The 14,151-nt window shown below is 41.8% G+C and overlaps 1 protein-coding gene, 1 long non-coding RNA gene and 1 pseudogene across 3 annotated transcripts; 2 read left to right on the forward strand and 1 right to left on the reverse strand.

Annotated features, from left to right (window-relative positions):
* The first annotated feature begins 1,286 nt into the window (after positions 1–1,286).
* Positions 1,287–2,825, forward strand: LOC147357775 (small ubiquitin-related modifier 3 pseudogene; annotated as a pseudogene). Its single transcript, XR_015142089.1, has one exon. The product of XR_015142089.1 is annotated as a small ubiquitin-related modifier 3 pseudogene (transcript).
* A 7,705-nt stretch (positions 2,826–10,530) lies between these two features.
* On the forward strand, positions 10,531–11,443 carry ASCL3 (achaete-scute family bHLH transcription factor 3). The gene has a single exon (XM_086340153.1). The coding sequence runs from the start codon at positions 10,658–10,660 to the stop codon at positions 11,201–11,203; it is 546 nt and encodes a 181-aa protein (XP_086196279.1). The 5' UTR covers positions 10,531–10,657; the 3' UTR covers positions 11,204–11,443.
* Positions 11,444–11,657: 214 nt separating this feature from the next.
* Positions 11,658–14,126, reverse strand: LOC147357777 (uncharacterized). Its single transcript, XR_015142090.1, has 2 exons — positions 13,556–14,126; positions 11,658–12,395 (listed from the first exon to the last, which is right to left on the reverse strand). It is a non-coding gene; the product is annotated as an uncharacterized LOC147357777 (long non-coding RNA).
* Between the last annotated feature and the right edge of the window lie 25 nt (positions 14,127–14,151).

The raw sequence follows: 14,151 nt of genomic DNA on the forward strand, positions 1-14,151 counted from the left end.
TAATGAACAAATGACATTAAAAGCACAATTACCATTTACATTGGTATCCCTCCAAATGAAATACGTATAAATCTTAACAAAATACAGATAAAATGTATATGAGGACAACTACAAAACTGATTAAAGAAATCAAAGAACTAGAACTAAATAGGAGAGATATTCCATGTTCATGGATTAGAAGACAATATTATCAAGATGTCAGTCTTTTCAACTTGATTCAATACAATCCCAGTCAAAATCCCAGCAAGTTATAAGCAAAAGACCCAGAAAGTAAGCACAATGCTAATTAAGAAGAACAAAGTGGAAAGACTGACACAACCTATTTTCAAGACTTACTGTACAGCTACAGTAATAAAGTCAGTATCAGTGTGGATTGGCAAAAGAATAGACAAACAGATCAATAGAACAGAATAGAGAGCCCAGAAACAGACTCAATAAATATAGTTAACTGACCTTTGACAAAGCAACAATAGGAACACCGTGAAGCGAAGTCTTTTCAAAGAATGGTTTTAGAGCAACTGGACAGTCGCATGCAAAAAAAGTTAAGCTAGATGCAAGCCTTACAACCTTCAAAAAATTAATTAAAAAAGGATCATAGAACTAAATGTAAAACAAAAACCTACACTACTCAAAGACAACATAGGAGGAAATCTAGTTTACTTTTCGTTGGTAATGACTTACTAGATACAATATCAAAAGCACAAATTAAGAAAGAAATCACCGAGAGGCTGGACTTTATTAAAATGAAAAACTTCTGGTGAAAGACTCTGTCGAGAAAAAGAATACAAGCCACCAACTGGGAGAAAATATTTGTAAAAGACATACCTGACAAAGTACTATCTTCCAAAGCATATAAAGAATTCTTAAAACTCAACAATAAGACAAAAAATTCGATTTTAAAATGGGCCAAAGACCTGAACAGACACCTCATCAAAGAAGATATACAGATGGCAGATAAGTAGTCAAAAAAATGCTCCATAACACATGTCCACCAGTGAAGTTGCTCAGTCATGTCCGACTTTTGCAATCCCATGGACTATAGCCTACCAGGCTCCTCCATCCATGGAATTTTCCAGGCAAGAGTACTGGAGTAGGTTGCCATTTCCTTCTCCAGGGGATCTTCCCGACCCAGGGATCAAACCCAGGTCTCCCACACTGCAGGCAGATGCTTTACCGTCTGAGCCACCAGGGAAGCCTGCCCCTAACCTGTCCACAGGGAAATGCAAAGTAAAACGATGAGATAGGGGAGAGCGGCGGGCCAAGAGCATGAGTCGCTCACCCGTCCCGCTGCCCTCCGAGTGCAGCCATGTCCGAGGAGAAGCCCAAGGAGGGAGTGAAGACAGAGAATGACCACATCAACCTGAAGGTGGCCGGGCAGGACGGCTCCGTGGTCCAGTTCAAGATCAAGAGACATACACCGCTCAGCAAGCTGATGAAGGCCTACTGCGAGCGCCAGGGCTTGTCAATGAGACAGATTCGATTCAGGTTTGATGGACAACCAATTAATGAAACAGACACCCCAGCCCAGCTGGAGATGGAAGACGAGGACACCATCGACATGTTTCAGCAGCAGACGGGGGGCTCCAGGGTGGCCAGCTGCCTCTTGGGGAGCGGCCTCTAGAGCCCCCATCCCCTCGTGGCACCGTGCTGTGTTTGCTATTGAACAGTGGACGTGTGGCCAAACCCATCAGCAGGGAGGCTCGGACACCGAGGACATTCCCCAGAAGGACTTTGCTCTGGTGCACTTGAGTGCCACCTCCTGAGGCCCATCACCTGGTACCTGTGTTTGGGTAAAATGCGTGGTGAGGGACTTGGGCTTTGTTTTTACTTTTTCATTTTTTTCTCCCTCCTATGACATTTCTCCAAGCTTGTGGCCTGAATGCCTGCTTTCTGTCTAGACTGGGATCTCACTCCAGGTGTTGACCCCCCTCATTCCAATCATGGAGAGAAATGTCACTACTCTGGGGGTGCTTCTGTGGGGCGAGTTTTGGGGTCATGGTTGGTATGAGAGATACACTTTCACTTACTGTTTCTTGCGGGCACAGGTTTTTTAATGCTAAATATTAGAAATGTAAGCTTTGCCAGAACATAGTAAAGTTGAAGGGAAAATACTGGAATGTTTCTTAAAACGTAAGAAATTCTTCAGTAACACAGCCCTGGGCAGGGTCTTGGGCCCTGGACCCATTGCCACCAACTGCAGGTGATGCTGCTCTGACACAACAGAAATGGGCTTTTCCCCTTTTCTTAACAGAGAAGAAAGTAAGTCCCACACGTCTGCTGTGGTCACAGTGCCAGGGCCTCAGATTTCCTCCAGTATTTGCTTCTGATGACTAACAATGGTCTGTATGTAAACAAGGAAGATAGAATATTGCTGATTTTGCTGGTTTGTTTTTGTGTAAAAGAGCTGCTTCAGAGTGTGGCTACAAGTGAGAGATGCCCCCAGGTTCTCCCCGAGGACCGTGCTCTGCTCCCCAAGTTGGTATGGAGCTTACACGTTATGTGTGATTTCAGTTCTGTGCATTTTGGGGTCTGTTTTGGTTAACCTCCAATGGTTGTCCTGTTGCCATTCCGTGTGGACTCACTCTTGTCTGATGGCCCCTAGCTGCCTGCTTTGGTCACCTGGGCAGGATAACCACCATCATCTCCTGCTCGCCTGAGACCTTGCTGGAGAAGTCTGCACTTCCTTTGTACCTTGCTGTTCGGGCACAGGCGGGAGGTCTGTGGCTCTGCTGTGTTTATTCCCCAATTTGTACATTATTTGTTGTCCTTTACTACTGTCAACAGTAAATATAGTTTGGTATTCTGTCAAAAAAAAAAAAATAAAACGATGAGATACCACTACACACCTATTAGAATGGCCAAAATTCAGCGCACTGACACCAAATCTTGGTGTGGATGTGCAGCAACAGGAACGCTCATTCATTGCTGATGAGGACATAAAAACGGTATGGCCACTTTAGAAAACAGTTTGATAGTTACCTATAAAACTAAACATACACTTACTATGTGACCCAGCAGTTATACTTCAGTATTTAATATCTGCAACCCCATGGACTATAGCCTGCCAGGCTCCTCTGTCCATGGAATTCTCTAGGCAAGAATACTGGAGTGGGTAGCCTTTCCCTTCTCCAGGGGATCTTCCCAACCCAGGGACTGAACCAAGGTCTTCTGCACTGAGGGTGGATTCTTTACAGTCTGAGCCACCAGGGAAGCCCATTTAATATGTAAGTTAGTTAAAATATTATATGCATATGAAAACTTTGATTGTGGGTTTTTATAGCAGCTTTAGTCTTAATTGCCAAAACTTGGAAGCAATCAAGAAGTCCTCTAGTAGGTGAATAGACAGTAAACTGTGGTGCATTCAATGGAATATTTTTAAAATTTATTTTATTGAAATATAGTTGATTTACAATGTTGTGTTAATTTCTACTGTATAACAAAGTGATTCAGATATGTGTGTGTCTATATTAATATATACTTTTTCACATTCTCTTCTATTATGGCTTATCACAGGATATTGAATATAGTTCCCGCTGCTGTACAGTAGGACCTTGTTGTTTATCTATTCTAAATATATTAGTTTGCATCTGCTAATCCTCAAATCCCAATCCATTCTTCCCCCACCCTCCTCTCCCTTGGCAACAGTAAGTCTGTTCTCTATGTCTGTGTGTCTGTGTCTGTTTCATGGGTAAGTTCCTTTGTGTCATAATTTAGATTCTACATATGCTGCTGCTAAGTCACTTCAGTCATGTCCAATTCTGTGCGACCCCGTAGATGGCAGCCCACCAGGCTCCCCCATCCCTGGGATTCTCCAGGCAAGAACACTGGAGTGGGTTGCCATTTCCTTCTCCAATGCATGAAAGTGAAAAGTGAAAGTGAAGTTGCTCAGTCGTGTCCGACTCTTCTCGACCCCATGGACTGCAGCCTACCAGGCTCCTCCACCCATGGGGTTTTCCAGGCAAGAGTACTGGAGTGGGTTGCCATTGCCTTCTCCATATAAATGATATCATATGTTATTCAGACAATGGAATATTGTTCAATGCTAAAAAGAAATGAGCTTGATTATCAAGTCAAAAATATGTGGAGGAGACTTAAATGAATATTACTAATTGAAAGAAGCCAATTTGGAAAAGCTGTATACTATATGAGTCCAAGTATACAACATTCTGGAAAAGGAAAAACTATGGAGTAAAACAAAAAATCAGGTATTGTCAGGTTCTGGGGGGAGGGAGGAATGAATAGGTGTACCAGACACTTTAGAGCAGTGAAACTATTCCATATGACGCTATCATGGTAGGTATGTATCTTTATACATTTGTAAAGTTGCATAGGATGTACAAGCAAGAGTGAAGCCTGGGGACTTCCCTGGTGGTCCAGTGCCTAAGACTCTGCCCATGCTCCCAATGCAGGGGGCTCAGGTTCGATCCCTGGACAGGGAACTAGATCCTACATACAGAAACTAAAAAAAAGTGAGAAATGATTTAAGGGACTAGATCTGATAGACACAGTGCCTGATGAACTATGGACGGAGGTTCGTGACATTGTACAGGAGACAGGGATCAAGCCCATCCCCATGGAAAAGAAATGCAAAAAAGCAAAATGGCTGTCTGGGGAGGCCTTATAAATAGCTGTGAAAAGAAGAGAAGCAAAAAGCAAAGGAGAAAATGAAAGATATAAGCATCTGAATGCAGAGTTCCAAAGAATAGCAAGGAGAGATAAGAAAGCCTTCCTCAGCAATCAATGCAAAGAAATAGAGGAAAACAACAGAATGGGAAAGACTAGAGATCTCTTCAAGAAAATTAGAGATACCAAGAGAACACTTCATGCAAAGATGGGCTCGATAAAGGACAGAAATGGTATGGACCTAACAGAAGCAGAAGATATTAAGAAGAGGTGGCAAGAATACACAGCAGAACTGTACAAAAAAGACCTTCACAACCAAGATAATCATGATGGTATGATCATTCACCTAGAGCCAGACCTCCTGGAATGTGAAGTCAAGTGGGTCTTAGAAAGCATCACTATGAATGAAGCTAGTGGAGGTGATGGAATTCCAGCTGAGCTATTTCAAATCCTGAAAGATGATGCCGTGAAAGTGCTGCACTCAATATGCCAGCAAATTTGGAAAACTCAGCAGTGGCCACAGGACTGGAAAAGGTCAGTTTTCATTCCAATCCCAAAGAAAGGCAATGCCAAAGAATGCTCAAACTACCACACAATTGCACTCATCTCACATGCTAGTAAAGTAATGCTCAAAATTCTCCAAGCCAGGCTTCAGCAACACGTGAACCACGAACTTACAGATGTTCAGGCTGGTTTTAGAAAAGGCAGAGGAACCAGAGATCAAATTGCCAACATCCACTGGATCATCGAAAAAGCAAGTGAGTTCCGGAAAAACATCTATTTCTGCTTTATTGACTATGCCAAAGCCTTTGTGTGGATTACAATAAACTGTGGAAAATTCTGAAAGAGATGAGAATACCAGACCACCTGACCTGCCTCTTGAGAAACCTATATGCAGGTCAGGAAGCAACAGTTAGAACTGGACATGGAACAACAGACTGGTTCCAAATAGGAAAAGGAGTACGTCAAGGCTGTATATTGTCACCCTGCTTATTTAACTTCTATGCAGAGTACATCATGAGAAACGCTGGGCTGGAAGAAGCACAAGTTGGAATCAAGATTGCCGGGAGAAATATCAATAACCTCAGATATGCAGATGACACCAATCTTATGGCAGAAAGTGAACAGGAACTAAAAAGCCTCTTGATGAAAGTGAAAGAGGAGACTGAAAAAGTTGGCTTAAAACTCAACATTCAGAAAACGAAGATCATGGCATCCGGTCCCATCACTTCATGGCAAATAGATGGGGAAACAGTGGAAACAGTGACAGACTTTATTTTTGGGGGCTCCAAAATCACTGCAATGGTGATTGCAGCCATGAAATTAAAAGATGCTTACTCCTTGGAAGGAAAGTTATGACCAACCTAGATAGCATATTCAAAAGCAGAGACATTACTTTGCCAACAAAGGTCCGTCTAGTCAAGGCTATGGTTTTTCCAGTGGTCATGTATGGGTGTGAGAGTTGGACTGTGAAGAAAGCTGAGTGCTGAAGAATTGATGCTTTTGAACTGTGGTGTTGGAGACGACTCTTGAGAGTCCCTTGGACTGCAAGGAGATCCAACCAGTCCATCCCAAAGGAAATCAGTCCTGGGTGTTCATTGGAAGGACTGATGCTAAAGCTGAAATTCCAATACTTTGGCCACCTCATGCGAAGAGTTGACTTATTGGAAAAGACCCTGATGCTGGGAGGGATTGGGGGCAGGAGGAGAAGGGGATGACAGAGGATGAGATGGCTGGATGGCATCACCAACTCTATGGACATGAGTTTGAGTGAACTCCGGGAGTTGGTGATGGACAAGGAGGCCTGGCGTGCTGTGATTCATGGGGTTGCAAAGAGCCAGACACGACTGAGCGACTGAACTGAACTGAACTGAACTGAAGGTTCATATTGACCTTCGTGGTTAGCATCTTAATCTCTATTTTAAAAATATTGACAATATTTTCACATTATAAGATTATTACGTAAAGATATTTTCCATAAGCAATTTTGATATAAAATTATATAAGCCAGGTGAGTGGAGGAAACATTCTTCTTGAAAAGAATTTGTTACAAGAGTCCAGTTTTGTAAGCAAACTTTCTATTTAGTATTGTTGCATGTTATCTTAACTACATATTAGGTAGAGAAAATCGCTAAACCAGCCTGAGCAGTTCTGTTTAACTGTAAGCTATTTTGCATGTTGTTACTAAATGATCACATATAAATCAGGTTAAGTCTAACTCAGCCCCAAATACAGAATCTTGGCAACAAAATTCAGGTAAGAGACTCTTCTCCAGAGTGGCCCATGGGAGAGAATAAGAACATGGTTTTTAAGAAAATCCCTAGGCATAGTTGAAAAATGATGATTATTTTCAGCTGATTATTCCATTATCTTAAGCTAACAATATGCTTCTGTGTTGAAAGATTCAGTTTTGCTGTTGATTAAATCATCTGGAGGAGTGGAAAGGATTTAGGGGTTTGAAAATCAGGAGACCTAGGTTCTGACCTCTGACCTCATAACTGCAACAATTTATGAGGGATTGGATAAGAGGCTTTCCTAAGGTTTCTCCATCCCTAACATTCCATATGTTATGAATATAACATAATTCATAATTCCATAATTCATAATGTACAGTAGTAGCTTTTTGTTTTCTACATGCTAGATATTTATAATGTATCAGAAAGTTGAAACTTTAATGCTAAGCAGAGCAATCCAGAATTTCTTAGGATTTTATCAAGACCTTACCCTTTATTTCCCAGAATAGCTCTAAGTCAGAAACCTGAGACTTTCACTAAAAGATAGGTGCATTTGTTTTTAGCTATGTGTATATTTGGCTTCAGAGTCCCAGCACTTACAGTTTGTGCTGTTCCCTCTTTCTCTCTCTCCTTTCTAAGACTTTTTTTTTAATATGGACTATTTGCAAAGTCATTATTGAATTTGTTACAATATTGCTTCTGTTTTTTGGCCGTGAGGCACGTGGGATCTTACCTCCACGACCAGGGATCAAACCCCCAGGGCCCTACATCTGAAGGCAAAGTCTTAACCACTGGACCACCAGGGAGGTCCCTGTGTTCCTCTCTTTTAAAAACTTTACTCAGTTTCTACAAATGTGTCCGTTTTCCATGAGCCTTCTTATCTTGATCCTCACTGCTGCATTTTTCATTCTGTTGCTGTTGTGGTTAATTTTTTTTTTTCTTTGAATAAAAGATAAATGCTACTACATTAATTGGTTAACCTTTTGGAAATGCTCAATAGAAAAAGCTCCCCCCTCAGTGTGTCTCCAAAGATACCAGGCTCATTTCCCAAGAATTATGCAAGGTTTTGTTAAAATCTAGAAAGTGTATGTCTCTGGATATATTCCAGGGTCTCCTGGTTTATAGTCTATGGGAACTTGAATAGAATTGTGTCCTGCTGTGGTGTGAAATCTTAATTATGTTGAACAGATTCATAGTGCTTTTAAGGTCTATGATATCCTTCTACTTTTCTGTCCATTCATTCTACTAATATTTGAGAGTTTGATATTAAAACTCCAACTAAAAATCTTAATTCATCTACTTAAAAAATAATTGTGACATATAATGGAACTATATGTAAGTTTGTTCTGTATCTTCTGTCTCCTGTAAATGCATTATCATACTTTCATAACTTAAAAAATAAAAAAAGAAAGGAAAAAACCTAGAGACTTTTAACTACTTGTAGCATATACAAACTACTCAGATTTCATCTGGATCAAGGCTTAAGATATTATGAAAATTATCAGTCAAGATGACTATACCCAAAGAATTCTTGTGAATTAGCTTTGATGACAGTTGTTCTACTTTTTGGTACCCTATTGGAGCAGTTCTGGCTTGTTAGCTACAGGTAGAAAGGTTCTGATGCTCTCAGGAATGTAGAAATGGGGGCTCCACACTCACTGTGCCATAATTTCATAGTTTCTACCATGCACATTTTTTACCTCTTACCTCTTACCTCTCTTAATTCTAGAGAATTCCTAGCTCAGGAATTTCCTAACTCTTTTTCTTTCAGCAAATTTTTCTTTTTGACAGGATCCTGGCTAGTTTGTAATCCAGAAATTTTTATTGTATGTTATTTTAGGCCATTGGATCAGTAATTTGGCATCTTTCACTTTCTGTCCCTCTGTTTTGCTTTTTAATTGGACCTAAGGCACTTATCCAGAGAAGGCAATGGCAACCCACTCCAGTACTCTTGGCCTGGAAAATGCCATGGATGGAGGAGCCTGGTAGGCTGTAGTCTATGGGGTCGTGAAGGGTCGGACACGACTTCACTTTCACTTTTCACTTTCATGCATTGGAGAAGGAAATGGCAACCCACTCTAGTGTTCTTGCCTGGAGAATCCCAGGGATGGGGGAGCCTGGTGGGCTGCCGTCTATGGGGTCGCACAGAGTCGGACACGACTGAAGCGACTTAGCAGCAGCAGCAGCATGGCACTTATCTCATTCCTTCATCCCCATCCCTCTATTAGGAAGAGCTCTTCCTGACATTCCTTTTCCAGCCTGTTTCACCATGACTTATTAAACTCTCCCCACCACTCACACTCCCCACCTCTCATCCCCCAATCCCCATCCCTTCTTGCCCTTTCTGGTTCGAGAGTCATTTGTCTTTTCAGTAGCCATACATGATAGGATAGGTTTTCTTCACAAGAGTTGTAATATCCTGTATTGCACGTGAATTCTGGTGCTTAGAGGCTGCTCCTGCCATTACATAGTGCAGCCTGCAGTTTCATTATACTCAGGTAGAGAAACAAGTGCCAGTGTTACCTACTCTTGCCCATAAACATTAGGGCTGGTTTTTTTAGGAGAAAGAAAGCCAGATTTCCTTCTTTTCTGAAAGCCACAGTTAAATTTCACGTGGCTTTTCATTTTCCACTTTGGGTACATTCTCCATCTCTCAACAAATGTGCTTCAGACAAACTTGCCAAAGGACACACAGCTAAGAAGATGCAAAGCCAAGATTGAACTTGAGAAAGTTAATGACTGAAAGAAAAATGTTCTTTTTCAGCACTTCCCTGATTTCCCATCAACTAAAGTGTAATGTCTATGTGAAATCTGTTATGACCACATTACTACAGTTAAGGGTGAAAAGTAATGGTAGTGTAATAAATGAGCTGGATACAGATCTATTCAGAAAGGGGGAATATGTTGATATGGGACCTTTTGGAATATAATACTTCAAGTTCCATGAAAAAAAATCTTAAATAGAGTTGCACTTTACTCAATATGTTTGAAGTTCTAAGTAAATATGTAAACTGACTATGTTATAAATGAGTTAGGGGAGTTTCTCATTTAGGCCATCTTACAGTGAATTTTTAAGAGCAAATCATCCCTTCTTATTTTGATTTCAGTTTTGCCTCTGGCATACCAGTTATCATTTAAGAAGGCTATGCCTGTGAGGTTGCATGATCATTAACTAGTTTGTAATTTCTCCAACATATATTTGAATATTGGGGTGTTTCATTGTTTCCCAAATGTTAGTATTTGCATACACTTTCACAATCTTCATTACATCACTGCTCTACAGCACCTGTATTGCTGTTTACTTACTCTTTTTCTGTGAATTGGTTCATATTTTTAACTCAAGTAGATTTATTTTTAAAAGAGACTTTGTATCACTACTGTAAATGTGAAATCAGCATAATTCACAATAAATAGAAATTAGTAGTAAAATACCATTAGATTCTAGCTAGATACCATTCCTGTTGCAGGCTTCCACCAGAGGAGGATTAGAAAGCATTCTGATAGTCTGGAAGACATGTTCTCACCAGACTAAAGATATAACCTTGTAATCATAAGGACTGACAGAGAATTGAAATGACTTTCTCACAAGGCAAGTCAATGTTATTTCAGGCTGTTTCTGTGTACCATCAAAAATCCTCTTACTACCCACAAAATATTGTAATCCCATCAAGTTTTCAGAATGAGCTCAAAAACTATTCATGAAAGCAGCAAAGTCTCTGATCTCTGAGAAAGTCGATATCTGCTCTCTTTTGATCTGGCCAAATTCATAAACTTGGTTCTGTTTCCAGGCTAAAGAGGAAATGATGGACAGTAGAAGCTACTCTAACATGCCAGACCAACTGCCTGTCTTCACTGATTCCTCCCACTTGCCACTGACCAGGTCCTTCTATCTGGACCCCATGGTCACGTTCCACCTCTACCCAGAGGGCCCAGTGCCATCCCCTTACTCGGAAAACTTGCCATTGCTGCCTTTTTCCAGTGATTCCCTGATTATGGAAAATTATGGTGAACCCTGCGCCTTCTCCTTCCCAATGCCTTATCCAAATTACAGAAGGTGCGAATATTCCTACGGGCCAGCCTTTATCCGGAAAAGGAATGAGCGGGAAAGGCAGCGGGTGAAATGTGTCAATGAAGGCTATGCCCAGCTCCGACATCATCTGCCAGAGGAGTACTTGGAGAAACGCCTCAGCAAAGTGGAAACCCTCAGAGCCGCCATCAAGTACATTAATTATCTCCAGTCCCTGCTGTATCCTGATGAGGCTGAGACCAAGAACAGCCCCAGCAAAGTTTCCTCCATAATGGCAACCACCACCCGCCACTCTGACTCCATTTTTAGAATCATTTGATTCCATGTTTCCAAATAGAAACAATTTCACAAAATGTGGTCCCCCACATCATTCAGTAGTTTTCCTAATGTCATTTTTGTGTGGGCAGATAATAGTTTAAATGCTAACAGATGCTGGATATGTCTTACTTGGATTTCAGATGTATGCTGCGATTCATGGGGTCGCAAAGAGTCGGACACGACATGACAGAGCGCCTGACCTGAACTGAATTGAAACATTATATTATATAGATTGAGAAAATGCTTCTTAAGCTTTGGTGATTTATTTCAAGAACATTAGGGAATCGGAAGTCCTAAAAATTCTCTATGCCTCTCAACTTGCCCTTCTCCCACACTTGGCCAGAGTCTCAGGTGTGAGAAACTCACAAAAGTAATGTAAAGCATAATTAATGCCTAGTCAATACCTCTACTGCACTTTGCAGATGTTTCATGCTAAGCAGCACAATGAGCCTTCCTTGATTTGTCAAAATTTGATGGGTTTTATTATTTGGGGTTAGCAAGAAATTTACACCTTACCCTTAACATGATGGGGAAGTATTTGGGGGCTAAAGCAAAAGTAATTAACAAAACCTTGTTGTCATTTGAAATTAGTTCAGAGTCATCTTTGTCCTGCATGAGGCAGACATCCTCTGGTAGCTTAGTGTAGGGCCTAAGCGGGCAGGCTCTGCAGTCATATTGCTCCGTTTACATTCTGACTTTGCTGCCTCTCCCTGTGTCTTTTCAGATCTTCATCCACAGAATAAGAATAAGAGTAATAGCAACTACCCCATTGTTTATTACGAGGATCACCAGCACCTGACACATAATGTTTTCATAATCATTATTTTTAAAAATTATTATTATCCTTTTTTTGTCCATAGCATCATCATGCTTCAGGTTCTCTAGGCCAGATAATGTGGGAAGGACAGTGATCCCACCTGTCTTGGAGTCTTCCTTCAAAATGTCTATTTCTCTTCCCATGATGAGCTTCAACTCTTCGGTCTTCCTTAACCCCCAGGTCCCGTCTCACCAAGCCCAGGCAGGGCTTCCAACACACTGTCACATTCATTTCTACTGTCAACTCTTTTATGAAGTCTTTCCGTTGCAGCCATTACTTGTTCCTTTATTTTGCACACATATTTCCTTGCCATTCCCATCCTGCTATTTTGACTCTGCTTGCACACTTGTCTCTGTCTTCAGTAGACTGTGAGCTCCTTGAAGATAAGGACAAGTCTTAGTCAATCCTGTATGTCCAGCACCCAGAGAAGAGCTCACATCAGGTAGGTGTCAAGAAATATTTGGTGGTATTATTTTCCTATTTCTATTCTGTCACTTTGTGTCTGGATCACTGTTAACTCCCTGGCCTCTCAGGCTCTGTCCTCAACTGGTTCTATTTTCACTTTAATACTCTTTCTTAAAGTATTGTGTTGGCCAAAAAGTTTGTCTGACTTTTCCCATACGATGCTACAGAAAAAAACAAACGAATTTTTTTGCCAAACTAATATGTCATGTCACTTCACTGCTCAAACCTCATGACAACTTCCTTTTGACTGTGACCTTGTTGGACATTCATCTGCTTGATTTTCAAAGCTCCCACCAGTTTGGCCCCTTCCCATTGATTTTCCTATGACACTTCATTCCCCCACTCCAAAAAGAAAATCAGGTGTTGCAAATGCATCTTTCTCTCTTAGCTCTTGCTTCCTACCAAGAGGGAATGGAATAATCTCCTTTTTCCTTTCACCATTGAAATCCCACCTATCTTCAGAAATCCTTTTCTCATAGCCAGAGATCTAACTAGTCTTTCTTAGACTCTAGCTTTGTGCACCAAATCACTCAGCCTTTTGGGCAACAGTTATTCTCCTGGCTGCAGTTAAGCTCTGTGAGGGTAGACATCAGTTAGGATGCTTTTGGCTGTGAGCAATACAAAAATCTAACAAAAATTGGTATAATCAAAAAAGGGAGGATTTCCCTGGTGGTCCAGAAGTTAAGACTTTGCACTTACTCCCACTGCAAGGGGTACAGGTTCAGGCAGGGCTCAACACTGTCACCAAAAATCTGTGTTCTTTAGATCTATCCTCTCTGGGAACAGCTTCAGTGTCCCAGAAAGACTGTCGGGAGCTCCCAGAATTATAAGCTTTCTTATTTCTGTATAGGAGGAAATATAAATTCTATAACCAAGATTTCTAACAAAAGTCTTGAGATTCACACTGACTGGAGAGGCACGGGACATGCCGACGCCTTAGAGGACAGGGGATGGAATGTGCTGATGGACACACAGCAACCAGGGGTACAGCCAGCCTCTCCCTGCCACTCAGATTCACAACAGAAACAGGAACTGGTGGAAGGGGGGAGTAGATGTGGTAGAGACACTCACAGATCTGCAAAATGGCTGTCAGATGCCTCGAATACCATCCTCTGGATGTTCAAATGAGAGCGAACTCTGGACTTCTGTTCCTTTGGTCCCACTGTCCACTCCCACCACCCAAAGTTATCACCACACACCTGTTTCTCAGCAGTCCTGTCTCCTTCAGACAAACGTGCTCACAGTTTTGGTTATTTCATTTTAAACTACAAATTCTATCTTAGAGTCCTTAAGCCAACCGGTGGGTTCCCTCCACTCCAGCCTCCTGCCCACAGTGGAGAAAGGCAGATCAACAGTCTTGAGACTCTGTGGGGTCAGACCCCTCCTTCCCAAGACTCTCCTAGATCCAGGAGGGTGTCCCACCGCCACTGACTCTTTCAGCAGTGGAGAAGCATGGCTTTTGGGAACTGATGCTACACTGGCCCTTCTCCTCAACACCACCTGTCAACACCACTCCCCAGAAAGGCAGTGAATAACCAGCTCCCTACCCTCTCTTCCTGCCCATGCTGCCCAGGGCCCCAGTCACCCCTCCGCACATGCTCAGTACACTCCCTCTGGCCCAGCTGGCTGTATCCATGGCAACATGCTTGGCAACCAGGAGTCGGTTG

This window comes from Bos grunniens, chromosome 15 (assembly GCF_055505025.1).
Source record: "Bos grunniens cultivar Pamir isolate PY7600 chromosome 15, Bosgru_T2T1.0, whole genome shotgun sequence".
In the NCBI taxonomy this organism is placed as follows: Eukaryota; Metazoa; Chordata; class Mammalia; order Artiodactyla; family Bovidae; genus Bos; species Bos grunniens.

Coding starts and splice junctions, on each gene's coding strand:
- ASCL3 (XM_086340153.1), top strand. CDS start 10,658: ATGATGGACAGTAGAAGCTACTCTAACATGCCAGACCAACTGCCTGTC.